At 46.3% G+C, this 21,009-nt stretch overlaps 1 protein-coding gene across 3 annotated transcripts; it reads right to left on the bottom strand.

The window, feature by feature from the left end:
* Nucleotides 1-3,158: 3,158 nt before the first annotated feature.
* On the bottom strand, nucleotides 3,159-19,395 carry Esyt1 (extended synaptotagmin 1). 3 transcript variants are annotated; one of them, XM_074083601.1, is made up of 31 exons: nucleotides 18,845-19,395; nucleotides 17,255-17,296; nucleotides 16,733-16,867; nucleotides 16,574-16,647; nucleotides 16,392-16,464; nucleotides 16,148-16,237; nucleotides 15,935-15,990; nucleotides 14,960-15,083; nucleotides 14,695-14,871; nucleotides 14,488-14,570; nucleotides 14,195-14,243; nucleotides 13,987-14,073; nucleotides 13,802-13,894; nucleotides 13,494-13,565; nucleotides 13,244-13,330; nucleotides 10,904-11,053; nucleotides 10,468-10,623; nucleotides 10,104-10,280; nucleotides 9,879-9,961; nucleotides 9,734-9,782; nucleotides 9,545-9,634; nucleotides 9,318-9,413; nucleotides 8,983-9,054; nucleotides 8,756-8,842; nucleotides 5,947-6,087; nucleotides 5,612-5,766; nucleotides 5,406-5,504; nucleotides 5,190-5,321; nucleotides 5,006-5,111; nucleotides 4,337-4,476; nucleotides 3,159-4,000 (listed from the first exon to the last, which is right to left on the bottom strand). In XM_074083601.1, exons 1-31 carry the CDS (start codon nucleotides 19,256-19,258, stop codon nucleotides 3,961-3,963), a joined length of 3,429 nt encoding a protein of 1,142 aa, XP_073939702.1. In that variant the 5' UTR covers nucleotides 19,259-19,395; the 3' UTR covers nucleotides 3,159-3,960. The 3 variants fall into 3 exon arrangements, with proteins under 3 accessions (XP_073939702.1, XP_020018833.1, XP_073939704.1); XM_020163244.2 differs by having other exon boundaries at nucleotides 4,337-4,386; XM_074083603.1 differs by lacking the exon at nucleotides 5,006-5,111 and having other exon boundaries at nucleotides 4,337-4,386.
* Nucleotides 19,396-21,009: the final 1,614 nt, after the last annotated feature.

The raw sequence follows: 21,009 nt of genomic DNA, 5'->3' as shown, positions 1-21,009 counted from the left end.
ATGCTGGGATTACAGATGTGTACCATCACACCCAGCTTTCCTTTATTCTTTTTTTTTTTTTTGGTAGCACTGGGGTTTGAACTCAGGACGTAATGCTTGGGTACTCTTACTGCTTGACCTACTCCACCAGCCCTTTTTTTTGTAATAGGTTTTTTTCAAGATAGGGTCTCTCAAACTATTTGCCTGGGCTGGCTTCAAACTATGATCATCTTGATGATCTCTGGCTCCTGAATACCTAGGATTACAGACATCAGCCACCAGCACCTGGCTTATTTTAATTAATTAATTAATTTATTTTTTTATGGTACTGGGGTTTGAACTCAGGGTTTCATGCTTTCCAGGCCAGCACGCAGCCATTTGAGTCACACTCCCAAGTCCTTTTCTGCTTTAGTTATTTTCCAGATAGGGTCTCACATTTTTCTCTGGGTCAGCCTCTTGACAGAGATCCTTCTACCTTTATTTCCCTTGTGGCTGGGATTATAGGTACATACCACCATGCCTGGCTTATTGGTTGAGATGCAGGGTGGGGCTCACTAACGTTTTGCCTGTGCTGCCCTGGAATTGTAATCTTCCTGATCTCCATCTCCCAAGTACCTGGAATTATAGGCATGTACCATCATGTTAGGCCATTTTATGTTTCTGTGTGTGTGTGTGGTACTGTGGTTTTGAGGTTTGAACTCAGGGCCTACATCTTGTGCCACTCCACCAAGCCCTTTTTTGTGATAGGTTTTTTCAAGATAGGGTCTCGAGAACTATGCCTGGGCTGGCTTTTCCTGATCTCTGCCTCCTGAGTAACTAGGATTACAGGAGTGAGCCACTGACGCCTGCATTTTATGGTTCTTTAAAATAGTCTTTTTTTTTGTTTTGTTGTCTTGCTTTTAGTGGTCCTGGGGTTTGAACTCAGGATATCACATGTGCAAGGCAGAAGCTCTACCACTTGAGCCACTCAACCAGTTTTAGAACAGTCTTGCTTTTATATTTTCAATACTACTCTATGGGATTGCACACCATGATTAGAAAGGAAGAAGGCTGAGAGTAGTTCAGTGGTAGACTACTTGTCTAGCATGTATGAGGCCCGGGGTTCTATCCCCAGCATGGAAAAAAATTGTCCTGTGTCTTTCAAATGAATAGCAAAATATTGGGATCTACCTTCATTTCTGACAATTCTCAAACTATGGTTTATTCATTCTATGAATACACAACCACTATAAATTATGTTTTCAAAGAATAATGAATTATATAAGTGCTTATGTGTGAAGTAAAAAAAAAGGTTATATGATCCTAATTTGTAAACTTGTATTATAATCAGGTCAGATTTTCTTCTACTTTATGGCCTGAAAAAAAGGTTGCTGTAAGCCAGTATAATGGTGCACATCTATAATCATAGAACTCAAGAGGCAGACGCAGGAGAGTCAAAAGCTCCAGATCTGCCTAGGCAACTTAGTGAGACCCTGCCTCAAAAAATTTAAATTAGATTAAACCCTGGTGGCTCACGCCTATAATCCTAGCTACTCAGGAAGCAGAGATCAGGAGGATTGCGATTTGAAGCCAGCCACAGCAAATAGTTCCTGAGACCTATCTCAAAAAATACCCACCCAAAAAAGGGCTTGTGGAGTAACTTATGGGAGAGTGCCTGCAAGCGTGAGGCCCTGAGGTCAAACCCTACTATGCCAAAAAAAAAAAAAAAAAAAAAAAAAAAAAGATAAAAATAAACTTAAAGGCTGTTTCAGTTCTAGGTATCATGCTCATACTAATAACCTAAGCAAAAAGGTAGGGATTGTGAGGATCTGAGTTCAGTCCCCAGGAGGGTAAGAAAATAAGAGCCAGGACTGGTGGAGTTGCTCAAAGTGTAGACCGCCTGCCTAGCAATGTGAGACCCTGAGTTCAAACCCCAGTGCTGCCAAAAAAAATGGTGGGAGGCAATGAGAACTTTTTTTTTTTTTGCACCTGGCCCTTTTCCTTCTTTTGATGCTCCAGTCCCCAAACTGACTTAACTGACTTCCTCTTACATCTTGACTGGGTCAGAATCATCCCGAGTTGCAAGGGAAGCCAGAAAAGTGAGTATTCAGCAGAGGCTCATGCTTAACCCCTGGGGCTGGCACACTGCCACCAGGAATGCTGTGGGGTGCTGTATGTGGTGAGGAGGGCAGAAGCTGCTGGGATAGGCAAAGTATTGCCTCACCATTTAACTACAACACATTGCTTAGTGCAATAAAACCACATCTCAAGTTGGTAATGGTGGGACTGGACGTGTGGCTCAAGTGGCCACCATTTTTATTCTTCCAAAGATTATAAAGTCTGAGGTAGTTTAGGAAAACTCCCATGCTCCTATTCCAATGACCCTGTTTTCAGCAGTAACTTTGTCCAGCTCACTCTCCTTTTGGGGCAGTTATAACAGATGGAGCACAGCCCCTAGAGCCTGCATTACAGAAAGGCTCCTGGAAGAAGCAGAGTTCAAGTTGAACAGATCCAAACAAGCATGAAATATTTCTCAGCTTTTTATTGCATTTACTCGAACCCCCTGTGGATACAGCCAAGCATGCCTTAATGGCACTGAGACACCATGAGCCTGGACTGTTGTACAGAGTTTCCAGTTTTACCAGGTTTAGGATCCTTTCCCCATAATGCCCATGAGATGGCAGTGGTCAGCAGACAAGTCAGATGAGTAAGACTTCATCATTGGTAGGAATGAGTCTCACCTAAAACTCAGCAGCTACTTCACACAGCTCTTGACCATCGTCAATGGAACCAATATTTTTTTTTCACAGTCCTGGGGTTCCAGTGTTTGAACTCAGGGCCTACACCTTGAGCCACTCTTCTTTTTGTGATGGTTTTTTTCAAGATAGGGTCTCACGAACTATTTGCCTGGGCTGGCTTTGAACCTCAATCCTCCTGATCTCTGCCTCCTGAGTAGCTAGGATTACAGACTTGAGCCATCAGTGCCCAGTGGAACCAATATTGTCAGTTTTGACTGTTAGAATGACATGATTTGAGAATTGAAGGCTTTTGGCAGTTGGATAAATATCTGATGGACACACTGAATTCCTAATTTTTTTTTTTGGTAGTACTGGGGTTTGAACTTAGGATATTTGCTAGACAAGTGCCCTGACCACACCTCCAGCCCTAGATTCCCAATTTTTAAGAAAAAGAGCCACAACTAGTTTGCATGTAATGTTTAATATAAGATACAGTGGATTGACAGTTGATGCAAAACTAAAAGTACCAGATTCAGTTCTAATCAGTAAGTTTATAACCTAGGCACTTGGACAAAGAATTGATCCTGTTGTCCTGAGTCCTTCATGGCCTTCTGCACATCACCACTTTGGGGCTCCATGACCGATATCCCACTACTTGGAGGCTTAGGTAGAATCCAAGTGTTCCCAATTTTTCAAAGTGAGTCAGGAGACTGGCCCTAGTTATCATAGCAGGTATATTTTCAGGACAGGCTTGAGAAAGATGTGGATGGAAGTAGATTTGAGGCCTGGGTTGCTGTACAAGTCTAAGAGGCTCGTAACTTCAGAGGTTAGCCTATCCACCTTGTCTTTCCTCCCTGACTGCTCATGGTAGAAAAGAAGATGACAATCCAGTTAAAGAGAAAGATTTTTCCAAATGCTCTATTTGGCATAAGCTGATGCCACTGCTGGTGCTGCCAGTAGCCAGGCACAGGTATACAAGGTCCTGAGGAATTGGGAGGAAGGAGAACAATGCAGGCAAGGCAGGAAAAAGCCAGCTCAGGTTCCTGCCTTAGGAGCCTGAAGAATAAAGGCCATGCAGTAAAGGGTAAATATGGTCCTTCTCTTTGGTCAGGCAAAGACCCTAGTATGGGCCTCAAAGGCAAAAAAGGGCTGAAGGGTGCAGGCTCAGCCCTGGGGCCCTAGCTGCAGGCTCATCAACTGAGGTGGTAATGCAGCAAGAGGCAAGGCAAGAAGACAGTAGAGTCAGGCTGGTCACCACCAGATCCTAGGAGTTGCCCTTGTCTTTGTCAACCATCAGATCATACCTGGGAAAACAAGGACAGGGCTCAGGTAGAATGATGACTTGTAGCCTTTTATAAATGAGATGCATTCTAAGGGCTCCTATACTTTGTAGAATCAATAGTTCTCAGCCTAGATTACATCCTTTTTTCCCTTCTTGTGACCGGAATTTCTCCTTCTTGAATATCCAGCCTCAGAGTCCTTGCTCCCATTTCCTGCGTGGGGAACAGGAAATGCTTCTCTCTCTTCCCCCCCCCCCCCTTATTCCTTTCCTAATAAACTTTACTGTTACTTTTACTAAAAAAAAAAAAAAAAAAAAAAAAAAAAATTCAGCCCCCACCCCCGCCCATTCAGACACTTACCACTGAGCTGCACCTTGGGAAAGGTCTATCTCAGCTAGGTCCAGCTGTACCTGCATTGGAGGATGGTGAGGAAGATGCTTTGATACCTCCAAAACCATACCCTTGGGCTTATGATGTGGCTCAAGTGGTAGAGCGCTTGCCTAGTAAGTGCAAGGTTGAATTCAAACCCCGGTACTCCAAAAACAATGTCCCTAAGCCACACATGGTGATGCATGCCTATAGTCTCAGCACTTGGGAGGCTGAGACAGGAGGATCTTGAATTCAAGGCTAGCCTGGGTTGCATAGCCAGCTTCTATCTCTCTTTTTTTTGGTGGGACTCAAATTTGAACTCAGGACTTCACACTTTCAAAACAGGCTCTCTACTGATCGAGCCACATCCCCAGTCCATTTTGCTCTGGTTATTTTAAAGATGGGGGTCTAACAAATTATTTGCCCGAGCTGTCCTCACATCACTATCCCCTCAACTTCAGCCTCCCAAGTTGCTAGGATTACAGGCATGAGTCACCAGCACCCAGCCATGAGACCTCTCAAAAAAAACCATGTCCTATAATCACACACTCCTGGCCCCAAGTCACTGCAGAGGTGATATGGTCACCTGGGATGCTTCTTCCAAGACCAGAAAGCCTTGATCCCAGCAGTTTCTAACTCATCTCTGCCCTGCCCTCTTACCTTCCCCAAAGGCTCACGCTCTCTTGACATGAAGGAGGAAGTGGACTTCACAGAGATATCCAACTTTCGCCTGACAGCCTCATCTAACGGCAGTTCCCACTCAAACCTGGGGAGGGGCCAGGTATTAAGACCAGAGGTCCAGCCCAAGTTTTCCACCTCTACATCCAAACGTCCACTCACTGACCGTTCATTGAACTCAGGATTGAGGGTCCTCTTCTTCTGTGAGGTCTTCCTCTTGGTGCCTCGGTTCTTGTCTGGCAGTAACAACAGTGACACATAGGGGTCAGGAGGATCTCGTCCATTTTGTTGAAGGGCCCTGCAACAGGAGGATGTAGGTGATAAGGTAACCCAGGAAAAGGGATGGAGATAACCCTAGAGGACAAGAGGGTGAGGGTCTCACCGGCAGCTGTGAATAATGCTGACCAGCTTTCGTTCTTCACTGTAGTACCATATTGTCAATTTCACCTGGCCCAGAGGGCCAATGGGAGCCTCAAGGGGACTGTGGAGAGATGGAGATGATAGGTATGGGAGAAGGTAGCACCTACGAAACCCGTAACTCAAACCTCATATTCCTGCCTACACCCTCTCTCCTGTCCCAGCCCTTACCTGTCACCATGAGCGAGGCGCTGCCGTAGTTCTGGGGCTGAGGAGATGATGTGAGCAGTACCCCCCCAGAGCTCTGGTTCTTCACTCAGAGAGGAGGAGCTATGGCTATAACTGTGGCTGTGAGCTTCCACTCCTGAATGCTGTGACACCAGGATCTAAGGGTAAGAAAGCTGTGAGCTGGGCAGAGTTCTCTCAGCAAACTAGCCAAAAGGACATGATCCTCTGTTTCCACCCTCCTGAGTGTCCTTCAGCCATGAAGGCCCTCTCCTCTCCCTCCTTCCCTCCTTGCCCTCCCTCCTTCCCTCCTTGCCCTCCCTCCATTTCCTAGCACTTACCCCTAGCTGTGCTCTCAGTAACACCTGCCCCTGACCAGTGGTGAGCGAAAACCAGCGGTCCAAGCAGAGCCGGTCTGCCTCCAGGAGCTCTGAGAGGGGCAGTGATAATGACCCCAGGGCTCCAGTCCCCTCTCCCCGAACCTGTGGGGCAACAGGACTGTGATCAGGGGCAAATGGATGGATGAATTATTTAATTCTGGTGTGCAAGGTCCAAACCTTTGGACTCTTGGGTAGTTTTGGTGAGATTCCCCTTGGTGGAGAGCAGGGAATCCATGGCAACAGCTACTGGTCCCTCTTTAATTTACCAAAGTAGACTCTACTATCTACTTCCTACTTCCTAAGCTTTCACAAATTTACTAGCACGGTAGTACCTACAGAATGAAGAAAAGAATGATAATGAAATTAAAGATAAATGTTTCTTGCCCATTCTACCCTCATTTTCATATTCCACATGTAACAACTTTTAAAATTCTCCTATTAGACTGGGGTATACCTTGGTAGAGTATGTGCTTAGCATGCATGAGGCCCTGGGTTCAATCTCTAACACCAATAATAATAATAACAATAATAATAATAATAATAATAATAATACTTATTTTCTTCATTCTAGTATAATTCTAATATGCCTATCCCTCTATTTCATGATTGACCAACTTAAGAAAGTATCTACTGATTTCCTTCTATGAACAGTGAGGAATTAAGCTCATTTATACCTCTTCCATACTGCTACTAGTATTAATAGTTAATTATTTCTTAATTCTGTTAGTTTTTATTTTATTTCACGTAATTCTCTTCTTACTACTTACTATTCCTTTAGAAGCTGGTTCTTTTTTTTTTTTTGTGGTACTGAGGCTTGAACTTAGAGCCTACACCTTGAGCCTCTCCACCACCAATCCTTTTTTTTTTTTTAATTAGTTTTTTAGATAGGGTTTCTCGAACTATGTGCCTGGGCTGACTTTGAACTGTAATCCTCCTGACCTCTGCCTTCTGAGTAGCTAGGATTTCAGGTGTGAGACACTGGCGCCTGGCTTTTTTTTTTTTTTTTTGATAGGGTCCTGTTATGTAGCCCAGGCTGGCCTCAAACTTTCGGTCCTGCTGCCTCAGCCTCCTGAGTGCTGGGACTACAGGTATGTACAACCGTTGCTGGCTAGAAGGTATCTCCTGATGCCCCACTCCAGGAAATCATCACTCCTGTATTACTTTCCAGCCATCCTCTCTCCCTGCATCCCATACCTCTCCACTTTTTGTTTTCCAATCAACTCACTAAAATCTACTTTCTACTCCATCCGGACCACTGAAGATACTCCAAATCAGTGATGTACTCTCCAAAGTCAATATATAGTTTTCAGCCATCTCATTTTACCTTTTGGCAACATTTGCCACTTCCTCTTTTGGTTTCTGTAACACATTCTCTTATACTGCTGTGGCTACATTACATACTCCTTGAAGAGCTCTTCTTCCTTCATCTGACCTTTAGTTGTTAGGGTGCCCAACATATCCATCCCATCTTCTTTTCACTTTACACATTTTCTACGAGATCTCACCCATGACTACAATTGCCAACTGCTGCTTGCTTGTAGTGCTCCAACAAGAGGGAGCAGGAACACCACATGGATGGTCCCCCTTGGATGTCCCTTGGTGATCTCAAATTGAAAGATTCTCTCTCTGAGCTGGTGCTGGTGGCTCACACCTATAATCCTAGCTACTTGGGAGGCAGAGATCAGGAAGATCACAGTTCAAAGCCAGCCCAGGCAAACAGTTGGTAAGACTCTATCTCTAAAATACCCACCACAAACAGGGTTGGCAAAGTGGCTCAAGTGGTAGAGCACCTGCCTAGCAAGCATGAGGCTCTGAGTTCAAATCTCAGTACTGACAAAGAAAAAAATATCCTCTTCCTGAGTACTCCTTGTGTCAGCAGTGACACCTTCCTCTATCCAGCCATCACATGCCCCAAACCGAGGAGTTAGCATCTAGGCTGTTCCTTGTTCCTCCCCTTCCCTCTTAAAACAACCAGCAAATCCAGCAGGCATTTGTCATTTCTTTTAGCATGATCATCCTAAAATGCAAATCTTTTTTTTTTTTTTAACCTACTTTTCTCTCTCTCTTTGCAGTACTAAAATGCAAATCTTGATATCACCCCTCATGCCTTCAAAGGTTTCCCATAGCCTTTAGGATGAAATCCAAATTCTTAGCATGATATTCAAGAGCATCTATGATCTTGCCTACCACTCTATAATAACTCTGCATTCTCTTTGCTCTACTCTGTTCTCAGCCTGAAGAGTTTTCCTGCTTTTCTTTTTCTTTTTTAGCAGTACTGGGGTTTGAACTCAGGGCCTCATACTTACTAGGCAAGCTCTCTACCACTCAGCCAGCCCTACTAGCCCTTTTTGTGTTGGGTATTTTCAAGATAGGATCTGTCAAACTATTTGCCCAGGCTGGCTTCAACGAGCCACAATACTCCTGATATCCACCTCCTGTAGCTAAGATTACAGACATGAGCCACTGGCGCCTGACTTGCCTCTTTTTTCTTGGTCAGAGCCTATCTGCTATAAAGTTCCAGGGTAATCTAGGGATGCCTTTCTTACTGCCTCCACCTCATCCTGATTCTAATAGAATCCTTCCTTTCTTCTCAGTAACTTTTAATTAGTTACTATTCTAAAAGTATTTTCTGGTTATGTTTTTCCCAAAACAGAATGTGAACTCTACAAGGATAAGAACTCGATGTCTCACTTCTGATTGCCCTGTGCCTGTTCAGTGCCTGTTTCATGGTGGGAATCTGCTAAACATTTGTGACATGGGTTTATAGTACCTGTAACTCCAGGCTCTCAGTGTGTGGCTTGCTGATGAGAAAGGAGGCAATTTCATCCCACACAGGGGCTGACGCTTGGGGAACAGTCTGGTGGAGATGAGGGATTATGATCAATGGTTGATACACAACTCTCTACTCCTTTTTCCTTCCTATGTTTTTTCTTTTTTTTACAAGGCCAATGATATACCATTCCCTCCCATTCTTAACATTGCATCATTTTTTAATACCTTGGTTTTATGAGAAGTCTCTCCCACAGTGAGAACAGCATAAGGGCTGGGAGGCTTGGTGCCTTTTCGCAGCTGGAAAGAGAATATCATGTTGTCTTAAACTTGAACCTAGTTAGGCAGATCTCCCACTTACAAATTACAGCCACAACCAGTGACCAGGTCTCCATTTTTACTTGACAGGCCCTACACTCACAGTCTTGGACAATTTTCCCGTTCCAGCACAACCCTCAGAAAGGAAAGAGCCATTTACTATTCCAAATCTGCAAGGAATATCCACACTTGAGGGAACTGAAGGAAGGGCTAGGGAGCTATGGAGTATGGGTAATAGCTCTCACCGGCAGGTCATCTGCCCGTTCCAAGTAGACAGATAATAGGGCTGCTGCCAGCTCTGCACTCTTCTGAGTCTGAATCAGACTGTTCACCTGCAACACCTGGGGGAGGGCACACAGTGAGCTGGGGATGGGAACTGACACTGTGGGTCCTGACATGTATCTTGGAAGCTGTGAGAAGGGCTCACCCTGCCCCATCGTTGTCCCTTTCTTTTTCTAGTCTCCTCCCTTACCTCCTCTAACTCAGCGGCAGAGGGCCGGGGGGTCAGACGCTCCAGGCGCAAGTGCAGGCGGCCAGATGGGACATCCTCCAAGGTCAGCCACTATAGAAGTAGGTGGGTAAGACTTGAGGATGTGGGGTAGGAATGTTTAAAATGAGGCTTGGGTCAAGATCAGCAGACGAAGTCTAATCCCATGCTTACCTCATCAAGGAAGCCACTGTTTAGGACTGAGGTGAGACTCACTTTACACCTGTGGAGGAGCAAGATCAAGACAAGAGGCTGATGGTCAGACTCCATGGCCTAAAGAACCCAGTTTATCTGCCCACCTGTTCTTTTCCCCTCTCACCTGCCCAGAAAGTCATCCTTGTCCAAGTCCTTGTCAAAGACTTCAACCTCTAGCTCTTGGCCTGGAATTGATGTGACAATCACCTAGTAGGAGAAAATAGAGCAGACAAAAGGAATTCTCTATTTTCCTTTTGATCAAGTGAACCATAGAAATTTTTGGACCATTTTTAGAGCTGAGGGGAAGAATGAGGTAGACTGAGAGGAGTACCAGCCACTCAGTTCTGACCTCAAAAACTTCATTCCAGTGGGGGTTGAGATCTTCCCGAACAACACGGCTGCGAAAGCTTCGTCCTGCCAGCTTTAATTTAACATAGGGGTCTGACTTGCCCTTTACTAGTCCCCCTAAGAAACGGTCTTTGGCAATCAGGTCCTGGGCCTCTAATACATGGATCCGAAGGACATTCTGCAAAAAGAACAGATGGTAGTGTTTTGCTTAGCGTGCTCGAGGCCCGGTTCAGTCCCCAGTACCATGGACAGATGAGCACCAGATGGCAGTCAAAGGGGAGGAGACCTCTCAGAACCAGTCCTGAAACAGACTTTGCACACTTAGGGTAGGCAAACAAACTAATGCTTTTCAGATATCAACTCACCTCGGTTCCAAAATGACTGTCAGGAGTTGTGTGACAGGGTCGAGGTGGGGCATCCACACTGCTACCTTTCTGGGGGCTCTCACTGTCCAGGTCCCAACCACCAGGAGTACCAGGCACAGTGGAGAAGCAGATTTCTGATGAATCCAAGTACAAGATCTGGGAACGGCAGTGCAATGTGGTTATGAAATCCAGAAAGTTCAGCTGGCCATCAGCAGCCAAGGTGTGTGGGGACTAGGGGACATAGAAGGGGTTCCTACAGGGAAACCAGCTCCCTGACTTGACTAGGCTCATCTCTAGAAGGTTTCTTCCACTCTTACCTGAACATTTTTGGTTGTGTCTACTACGTGTTCTATATATACCAGCTCATTTAATCTGAGTTGCCTTCCATTCTACACTCCATACCCCCCACCCCTCTGTACTTCCTCCATTTCCATACCCGCATGACCAGTTTCATATAAAGCCTGGAGTTTGGGCCAGAACTACTGAGTTGGAACCACTGATCCAGAGTGAGTTCAGGGGCAGTCAGTAGACGAGCCAGAGGCAGGGTCAGTGTCCCTAAAGTCAGGGCCCTGGAGTCATCCTTCACCTGCAGGCACAGAAAGAGGGAATGTAGTTAAGGGGTTTAGGGCAGTAGAAGGCATAATAAAACATGGCTCCAGCTTCATTTCTTCCCCTATCATCATAAACTTTTTGCTTCACTCAGGGTCATCTTTTTACAGTCCTCAATCCACACCACAGTCCCACCTTTTCTCCTTCTGTTCCCACTACTTGGAAATTTTTCATACTCTTCCCTCCTGCATATTTAAATCCTTGATAACATCAGTATTTTATTTCCACTTGTTAGTATTCCATTGTTTTTGTATGGTTTGATGTGTGTCTTATTTATGAAACTGGCCAGTAAGCTCTGTGAAGTAAGATACTATGTTTCATGCTTTTTTCTATGACCTTTAATATGTTGGGGATAGCTGGGTGCCAGTGGCTCACACCTGTAATCCTAGCTACTCAGGAGGCAGAGATCAGGAGGATCGAGGTTTGAAGCCGGCCCCAGCAAATAGTTCTTGAGACTCTATCTCGAAAAACCCATCACAAAAAAAGGCTGGTGGAGTGGCTCAAGGTGAAAGCCATCAGTTCAAGCCCCACTACTGCAAAAAATAATAATAATAATAATAATAATATGTTGGGGATTAAGTTTATTGAGGCATGATTTGTATACTATAAAAATAATTAATTTTAAGTATATAATTACCAATTATAAAAACTGACTGTAGATGTTAAGGGATGTAGCTCAGTGACAGAGTGCTTGCCTAGCATGCATGAAGCCCTGGGTTTGATCCCCAGCACCACAAAAAACAAAAGACAACAACAACAACAAAAAAAGCCCTGGTTCTACACTGGGCATGTTAGTACATGTCTGTAATCCCAGTTACTTGGAAGGTGGTGCAGGAAGATCTCAAGTTCAAGGCTAGCCTGGGCAAAGTTATCAAGACCCTATCTCAAAAATATAAACAAGAGCTGGGCACTGGTGGCTCACACCTGTAATCCTAGCTACTTGGAAGGCTGAGATCAGGAGGATCAAGGTTTGAGGCCAGCCCAGGAAACAGTTCATGAGACCCCCCCATCTCCAAAATAACCAGAGCAAAACAGACTGGAGGTACAGCTCAAGAGGTAGGCTTTGCAAGCACAAAGCCCTGAGTTCAAACCCCAGTCCAACCAAAACCAAAACCAAAAACAAAACAAACCAATTTAAGAGAGGTAACTGTTGAATAGGGGAAAAATACTAGGGAACATAAGGAACCTAGTAAATGTATTGAAAATAGGGGCTAGGGGACTCATGAGTGTTGTTCAGTGGTAGAACACTTGCCTAGCATGCATGAGGCCCTGGGTTCCATCCCAGCATCACAAAAGAGTTGTGATGCTTTTTTTATTTTGGCAGTACTGGGACTCACGCTTGCTAAGCAGGCACTCTACCACTTCAGTCACTCAGCCAACCCTACAAAACAGAGTTGGGGAAAAAAAATCCTTCACAACAAGAGTATGCATTAAAAGCTAGATGTAAAAAAAAAAAAAAAAAAAAAAAAACCACAAAAGAATTAAAAAAAAACAAAACAGTATAGGTGTAGAAGAATGCAGAAAAACTGTAATTTTCACGTAAAAGTACAGGATCAATATATTCATATTTGCAAAATATACACTGGAAAATAAAAGTACAAGCCTAGAACTGTGTGAGTAGGGGATGGATTGGGAATGAATACTTCCTCTGTGTACATTTTTTTAATTTTAATGTCTTTGTTTGATCCCATTACCTTTATTTATTTATATGTTTATTGGTAGTACTGGAGTTTGAACTCAGGGCCTTGTGCTTGATAGGCAGGCACTGCTTTTTAGTTATTTTTGGGATAGGGTCTCCCATTTATGCCCTGGCTGTCTGGACTGAGATCCTACTTATGTTTCTTGCATAGCTGGGTATGATAGACATGTGCTATCATACCCAGCTATTGTCTAAGATGAAGGTCTTGCTAACTTTTTGCCCAGGCTGGACTCAAACAGCAATTTTCCTTTTCTCTGCCTCCTGAGTAGCTGGGACTACAGATGTAAGCCTTTTTTTAAGTTTGTGAGATGGGAAGTTTTTCTTCTACCTAACATCTCCTTCCCCTAATTCTCTTTTCCTAAGGAAAGCATTGCAGTGGTGTCCTTTCAGTTATTCTATACATCTACCCTACAAAGAGAAATGTATGTAAGTGAAAAGAAAAAAAAAAAAAAAAGGTGATTATCTCACTTGCACATCAATCTCCTGGCTTCGAGGGTCTTGCAGGAAGAACCGGAAAGCTTCTTCCCACACTGGGGAGTTGGTGCTGTAGACAGCCTGGATGGGGAGGATAGGATAAGGGTAAATATCACAGCACCATTCCCATTTCTCCAGAAACCTTGGCCCTTACAGGCATTCTAAATAGAAGCCTTCATCCCAAGAACAGTCCTCCCTTCAGCCCCTACACCTAATGCCCCCACAAAAATGTCCTGGCCCTTACCTTGCTCTCCTGGGTCACATCTTGAATTGATAGTTGTACCATAGGGTTGGGTTCCTTGTTCCCCTTCTTCAGCTGGAAGGGGGTATAGAATTCAGAAGTCACCATTTGGATGTTTGGGTCTTAGTGAAGGAACATGAGATCACACCAGAATTTCCTCCTGAGGTGGACCTGACCCCGCCTTAGAGCCCTTGCATCTCACATTGTTGCTTTTGAAGCAGTGCAGGCAGGAGTATTTGCGTTCTCAATAAGGGGGGGGGGGAGTGCTTCTTCCAGGGTCCCTGTTCACCCACCATAGAAACCAAACTCACAGGAAGATCCTGAGCCCGATCCAGATAGACAACTAGGATGGCAGCTGATGGGGGCTCTGGTCGAGAGGAGACACCCCGATTCCACTGTAGAACCTGGGGTTGGGAAAGGAAGTAGTACTCAGACTTTGGTCCCCCCAGTCCCTGGACTACTACCTTGCCAGCTTCTTGTTTCCTATAAGGATTACCTGCTCCAATTTTTCTGCATCTGGCAAAAGTGACAGCCACTCTAGTTTCAAGTGAACTTGGCCTTGCCCACCTTGTAGAGGGAACCACTGAAGGGAGAAGTAGAAGCAAATGAAATATAGTAGATTTCAGATATTACCCATCTACTTCCATGTAGCAGCTATGGCCTGCCCCTGAAGTCACTCCCACCTTCCTCTTCTCCCAACTTACTTCATCCAGTACTCCAGTCTGTAATACCTTCCCTACATCCAGCTTCATTCTGTGGGGTGGAGGGGAGAGGGTAGTAAGAGGAAGAAAAGGAGAGTGTTGTACTTAGTAGCATGTCAGCGGCCCTTCACCCACCCACCCAGGAACAATTGGCAGATCTCAGACTCCCTTCTCACACTCAGGAGGGGGGTGTGTGTGGGTATGTATGATATGAATCCCAGTTCCAGAAATCAACTATAATTACCTCTAGGACCTTGATAGCAATGGAACTTCAGAATCAATACAGGCAAACTCACCTGCCCAGAAAGTCATCTTTATCTGGATCCTTGTCGAACACCTCCACCTCAATCTCCTGCCCTGGGACCTCATGTACTATCACCTGCAGAGCACAGAAGGCTAAGGTCTTGTGGGTTGCAGCTGTTGAGGTTCATCCAATCAGCATGTCTCACAACCTCTCAGAGTCTCCCAATTTCACACAGCCTAGCTCCTCCTTGGCTTCTTACCTCGTAAGTCTCTCCCCACTGAGGATTGAGGTCCTCATCGATGACACGACTGCAGAATGTCTGGGTGCCCACACGCACAAGTGCATAGGGATCTGACTTGCCTTCAATCAGACCCTTCACGTATTTATCCTTAGAACTCAGCCCCCGGGCAGCCAGCAGGTGAATCCGAATAATGCCCTGGAGTTAGGAATCAACTGGTGAGAATCTAAGGAGCCAGCACAGGGCTCTTCAGAGAAGGATCTAGCTAGTGAGAGAGAAGCCATACCCTGGGCAGAGGGGAACGCAACTGGGCCACATCTTGAAGGTCAGGCACAAGGGGCACCAATAGTCGGTTGGGCAACACGAGGAAGGCAGCAATAGAATCCATGATCATGGTGTCAGAGAGTGAGCTGAAATGGGGAGTGGAAAAGGGATATGGCCCCAGCTTCCAGTTTTCCCTCAAACCCAGCTGTATTTCCTACTGCAAAAAGACTTAAATCTATAAGGAAGTCCTTTCTTGAACTCATTCTTGGTACTTTTTTTTTTAACCCTGTTTACCCACCAACCACTGTCTCTTCATTGTCATCTCCAGCTTTTCTCTCTTTCTGCCCCTGCTTGGGCAGCCTTCAGGCCCCGCAGAAGAAAAAACACAATATTAAACTGTTCAGGGGTATTTATCTTATTTCCCCAACTATAGCCAAGGTCTTGGAGGGCATAAGCCGCATCTTTTTTTTTTTATTTTGCTGGGGTGGGCCATACTGGGGTTTGAACTCAGGGCTCTATGTCTGCTAAACAGGAGCTCTACCACTTGAGCCACACCTCCAGTCCTCTTCGCTTTTGGCTATTTTTGCAATAAGGTCTCACATTTATGCCCAAGCTGTCCCAGGCCACGATCCTTCTATTTTTCCCTTCCCACTCTAGCTGAGGTTGCCACCATGGCCAACTTTTCTCTGTTGAGATGGGGTTTTATGAACTTTTTTACTAGGCTGGCCTGGAACCATTATCCTCCCTATCTCAGCCTCCCATGTTAGCTGGGACAGCAGGCATGTATTACCCCACCCAGCTATGGTTGGGATGGAATCTCATGAATTTTTTGCCTGGGCTGGCCTCAAACCATGATTCTCCCCTTCCACCTTCCCAATTAGCTAGGATTATAGGCACAAATCATCAGAGCCTGACTAGGCTGCATCTTTTACTGCTTTAAAATCCTTAAGCCCTCGACCCAGGCTGAGATACTTAGTAGGTGCAAAATCCTTAATACCTAAGTCCTGGGATATCCAGCAGGTTGGTCATCCCTGTCCAGTTGATGTCTAGGATCTGGAAGAAAAGGGCAGGATGGTCAGGACAGATTGTTGTAGCCCATTCAGTTGCTGCCAGGCCCCTGAGCCTTTTGTCCTTACTCTTATTCCCCATAGCCACCTACCTTCACCCTTCCACTCCTTTCTCCCCATTCCACCTCAATGTTCTCCCTTACCGGGCGTCGGATAAAGAACATCGACACAGCCCCCACGATAGGAATGTCCCCCAGGAGTGGCTCAAGAATCACCCGCAAGATGCCGTGTAGCTAGGGCAAGAAGAGAAGACCAAAGCTTTTCCCCAGAAAAAGCTCTCTGCCCTCCCAGGCTTCCCCAGCCTTGGTTTTTCCAACCTCCCACGTCTACATTTCCCATGGAAGTTAAGGCAAACACTATTATTAGGGCCCCCAACATCTGTCCTACCTGCATGCCCTTGACTCCTGCTTTGCAGAAGTATTTCTTTACTTCTACATCAATCTGCACATCACCTACATAGCTGGAAATTGGTGAGGAAGAGAATAAAGAAGGTTAGTAAGGAGAGTGAAGGAGCCAGGAGTGACCAGGACCCACTCATGGAAAACAGGAAGAATGGTGAGTGATGTTACCTGATGTTCAAGTCCAGCAGGATCTGATCTTTTCTCTGACTAGGATGAACCTTGACTCCTATGATACGCAGTGGCTGGAGAGAAAGGAGACCTTGAGAGAGGCAGGAGAGAAAGGGAGGCACCCCTTAACCCCCTTTGTCCATCTCCTCCCTCACATACCTTTTCACCCAGTTCCACTCGTGTAAATGTGAATGTTTGCAGATGGGGGTTAGATCCCCGAACAGCTGGGGCCACAGTCTCAGCCAGAAGCTTCTCCATGTATTGACCCAGAAAGGGCCAGACCTGGGCCACAATCTGAGAGGAAAGAGAAACAACAGAGGACAGCTCAGTCTTCCCTCTAAACGCAAGTTCTTTCAGAAATTTCCAAGGACAGCCCTGGGGACTATGCTTGGGCTAGAACTAAGAAGAATGAACTGCCAGCCCAGCACCAGTGGCTCACACCTGTTAATTCTAGCTACTAAGGAGACAAGATATCAGGAGTATCGAGGTTCAGAGCCAGCCCAGGCAAATAGTTCTTGAAACCCTATCTCGAAAATACTCATCACAAAAAGGGCTGGTGGAGTGGCTCAAGGTGAAGTCCCTGAGTTCAAGCCCCAGTACTCCAAAAAAAAAAAAACCAAAAAAAAACCTCCCAGTCTCTCCTCTGGAAAAATAAAAATCAGAAATCAGAAAAGTCCTCACCTTGTTTAGCCATTCAGCCTTTTCCACATCTGGGAAGCTGACCTGGAGATGGGGAAGGCAGAGACAGTGATAAGTACACGTTCTGCTTATGCTTTCTAAGAGGCCAGTGGGGTGTCCACAGAAGAGAGAACATGTCCATTTGACAGGCTTGTCACATCCAGGGGCTGGGGGATGTCCTGATGTTTTTTTCCCTCAGAATTTGGGGATACTGAGGTCTGTCAAATTAGGGGAACTAGTAGGGTGTAGACCACATGAAGATGCTGTGTGGATAGCTCAAAGATGTGAACTGGCAGCTGCTGAAGCAGAGAGGAGGAGAAGGGTACATTCTTTCTGGAGGGTTAGTCATGTCAAATCAGAGCTTGAGGAATCCTGGGATTGAAAGAGTCCTGCGTCTTTGTCCAGCCTTCCCTCCTCCCCTCCAATTGGATTCCCATACCAAGAAGCTGAAGAAAGCAAATCCTTGATTGGGATGGGGCATAGAAGAGTTACTTAAGATGTGTTCTCTCTCTCCTTCTTCCCTCTTCTCTGTTTTTCTCTTTTCCTGTGTGACTCCTTTTATGGGAAAGGACACCTGTGCTCTGGTATGTAGGAAGGATTGAATTCCATCATGAATAGCAGGAACAGACAGTTGCTGCCTGGACTCCAAGTCCCCCAGGACCATTTCTGTTCCTTTCTTCTTTCCAGTCCAGGGCTTGGGAAGCAGGCCTGTGTCTGGTTAATGTCTGCCATTCTCTAACTGGTACCTTTGCCGGGAGGGGCAGGAAGGGCAGTAGGAAGGGACTGGTAACGGGCCCTCTTCTGCAACGTCAGGGAGAAGGCATCTGCTTCAGCCCAGGAGCCAGTGCGCAGAAATGAGGGTCTGGGTCAGCAGAGCAAACGCAGCCCACAGTCCGGAAAAGGGTGTGGCCGCCCAGGGGCGGGTGCAGTGGGGGCAGCGGGAACTGCAGCAGCCGCACTACCCTCTTCCCAGCACTCCCCTGCGCCCCACGCCTTAGCTCAGCCGCTGCCTCCGCTTTGCTGCAGCCCAAGGCTGGAACGCGACCGCTATGGGTCAACCCATGTGCTTGGGCTCACGCTAAGCAATGGTCCCGGGGCTGGGTCCCAGCGGGTACCCGGGAACAAGAGCAGGAAACGGGAAAACTTTATGCCTTAAGTAGGTTAAAAATATATATATCTCGAAGAGGCTAGGAAAGGCGAGGGAAACTCTGGGCGATGACGGGGACCGGGATGCCCAGAGGCAGAGCAGCAACAGCGCGAGCGTTGCTCACCAGAAGCAAGGAGGAGAGTTCAAGCCGACTAGGCTGGGAGGAACAGCCTCGGCTGGGAACGGACCCCCAGATGTTATATTGCTGTTGCCCAAGAGTAGAGGAAGAAGTCCTGATTATGTGGAAGCGTCCGCGCTGTCCCGCGGCAAAAGTGGGTGGGAAAACTGGATAGTCGGTGCCAAGAGTGGCGCGTTAAGCAAGCAAGAGGCTAGCGGGACGAGAAAGTCTGGGGCCCACTGTCCCTAAATGGGGAGTTGACTTTAAGCGGAGGCAGAGGACTAAGAAGAGAGCTGTGCTGCACCAAAGGCTGAAAGGGGTGGCTCACCCAAGCAGGTAGCTCTCGATGGCTCATGTAAAGCGTTTTTGCCGTGAGCCGCTCCTCGTCGTCCAGTAGCTGCCTTGCTGCCCGAAGGCTCCGTTCTTTCTCGTCGCGAACCCGGCGCCAGCCCAGGTAAAGGGCGAGGCCGAAGAGCACGAAACCCACGCTGAGACCCGCTGCCCCGGCCAGGTACACAGGCACCAGCACCAACAACCGCCTCCCGAACGAAGTCAGCACTGCTAGGGCCTCCCCCGCCGCGCTTGGGCCAGATGGGACCCCAGAACCCGGGTCCGGCTTTGTACGAGCAGCAGGGGGTTGGCCAGGGGTGTCGGAGGGAGCAGAAGGCTGGTCCTTGAGATTTAGGCTGGGGCTAGAGCCCTCGGGGCTGGGACTAGTGCCCTCTCGAAGAGAGCGCTCCATGGTGCCGCCACTTAGAGGTCCCGCGGGATCTACAGACCAGCTGAAGACTGCCTAGTCTTTTTCGGCCAGCACCCCGCTTGCAAACCGGGATCCTCAGGCTGGAGGGGACCTCAAGCCACGCCCCCACCTCTGACGGTTTGGTTGGTCAGCGCCGCAAAGACTGAGGCGGAGTCAAAAGGTTGAAACTCTGCCCCTCCTCTGCAGGAACGCAAGGGAGCTGGTTCCAGATAGGCAGGACCTTCCTGATTGGACTAGAGTGCCAAGATGGGCGGTCTGTGATGGCTGGAAAAGGAAGAAAGGTACTAAAAGGGCAGCATTTGATTGGTAACAAAGAGGAGGCGTGGTGTACCTTTTATAGAGGCGGGACCAAGTGCTCCTCCCACGTGGGATGAGAGCGCCTGTGGTATGACATCATTCAGACTGCCAATTACTGGATTTTAGAGTGCGCTGGATTTGCGATTGTCGAGAGGTTGCGGGTGGTCAGGATTTCCTTACACCAATACAGACGGTTTCACATTATTTGATCTGGTACTGTTATATGTTTATTTGTCAACTTTCCCTAAGTTTTGACACTTTAAGCACATTGCTTATCCTCTAATTTTTTTTTAGGCTCCCCTTACAATTGGAAAGAAAATGGCCTTCTTTGGAATGAAAACTTTCGATAACAGAGCGTTTACCCCGATCCCAGTTCCCAACCCTAGCAGGGAAAAATCAGAGGATTTAGCAGAGAAAACTGGAGAACCAGCATTACAGAGTTCAGACAATCCAGCCTTCAGGAAAGGGGAAGAGGGAAAGTGAGGTTTTCTTTCTTTTTGGAAATCTCCAAGTTGATCATACGTATCATAGAGGATAGATTAAGGCTAAATCGGCTCCAAAAGGGGGTAGGGCTCAAATGTAGCAGAAATCACTACAATTTCCAAGAATTTCATGACCCTGAGGAATTTATAGGACACTAAAATGAGGAATCAAGAGTAGTGAAACAATTCAGTGTCTCATTTGTCTGAGTTAGAAGAAAAGTTAGGAAAACTGTCAGGTATTACAGTACTATGTAGATTTAGGTAGGAAGTTAAAAGATACAATGATGATGTCTATTACTAGTTTACTAATCTTAGAGGTAGAATGCTGTCAAGGGATCTGAAAACTATACTAATTGCAAACCAAGGAGGAAAGGATTGGTCGTAAAACAATTACCTTTTAATGCAGTACATATGGCTCCTACTGTGTTATGGTGCATTACACAGTAGTAGAACTAGGGCTGGTTGTTGAGGAAAGAGTAGATCTGCAGCTGATATTTTTATCTGGCTCTGCAGGGCATAGATTTCATCAGGCAGTGTTTCATCAAACCAGTTGCTGTTTAAATCCCGTTGCTACCCAGCTTCCCTCCCTTACTCTTAAGTTTTTTCACTTCTCTTTCTCTGGGGCTGGCAGTATTTAGACTAGCAGTATTTACTCAGTTTGCAGAACCATATAAGGAACAATTTTCTATCTGCCACCTATGCTCTCCATATTCTCAGAGGTGAGCAGGTATAAAAAAAGGGAAACTAGGAGCTTGGAAGAGATATAGATGATCTTCTTGCCAAGTGATGAAGCAGAACTACAGCTGGAAAGCAGATTAAACTCCTTAGACAGAGCTCTCTATAAACTGAAATTTGCAAAGCACTAGAGTAAAGGAGGGAGTTCCCCAGGCTGGGGAGTGGACGGGGTGATCTCTGGAGGCTTCTTTCCAAAGTTCTTTCCTTCCTTTCTCTACC

This window comes from Castor canadensis, chromosome 8, assembly GCF_047511655.1.
Source record: "Castor canadensis chromosome 8, mCasCan1.hap1v2, whole genome shotgun sequence".
In the NCBI taxonomy this organism is placed as follows: Eukaryota; Metazoa; Chordata; class Mammalia; order Rodentia; family Castoridae; genus Castor; species Castor canadensis.
This window is presented reverse-complemented; position numbering and strand designations above follow the sequence as displayed.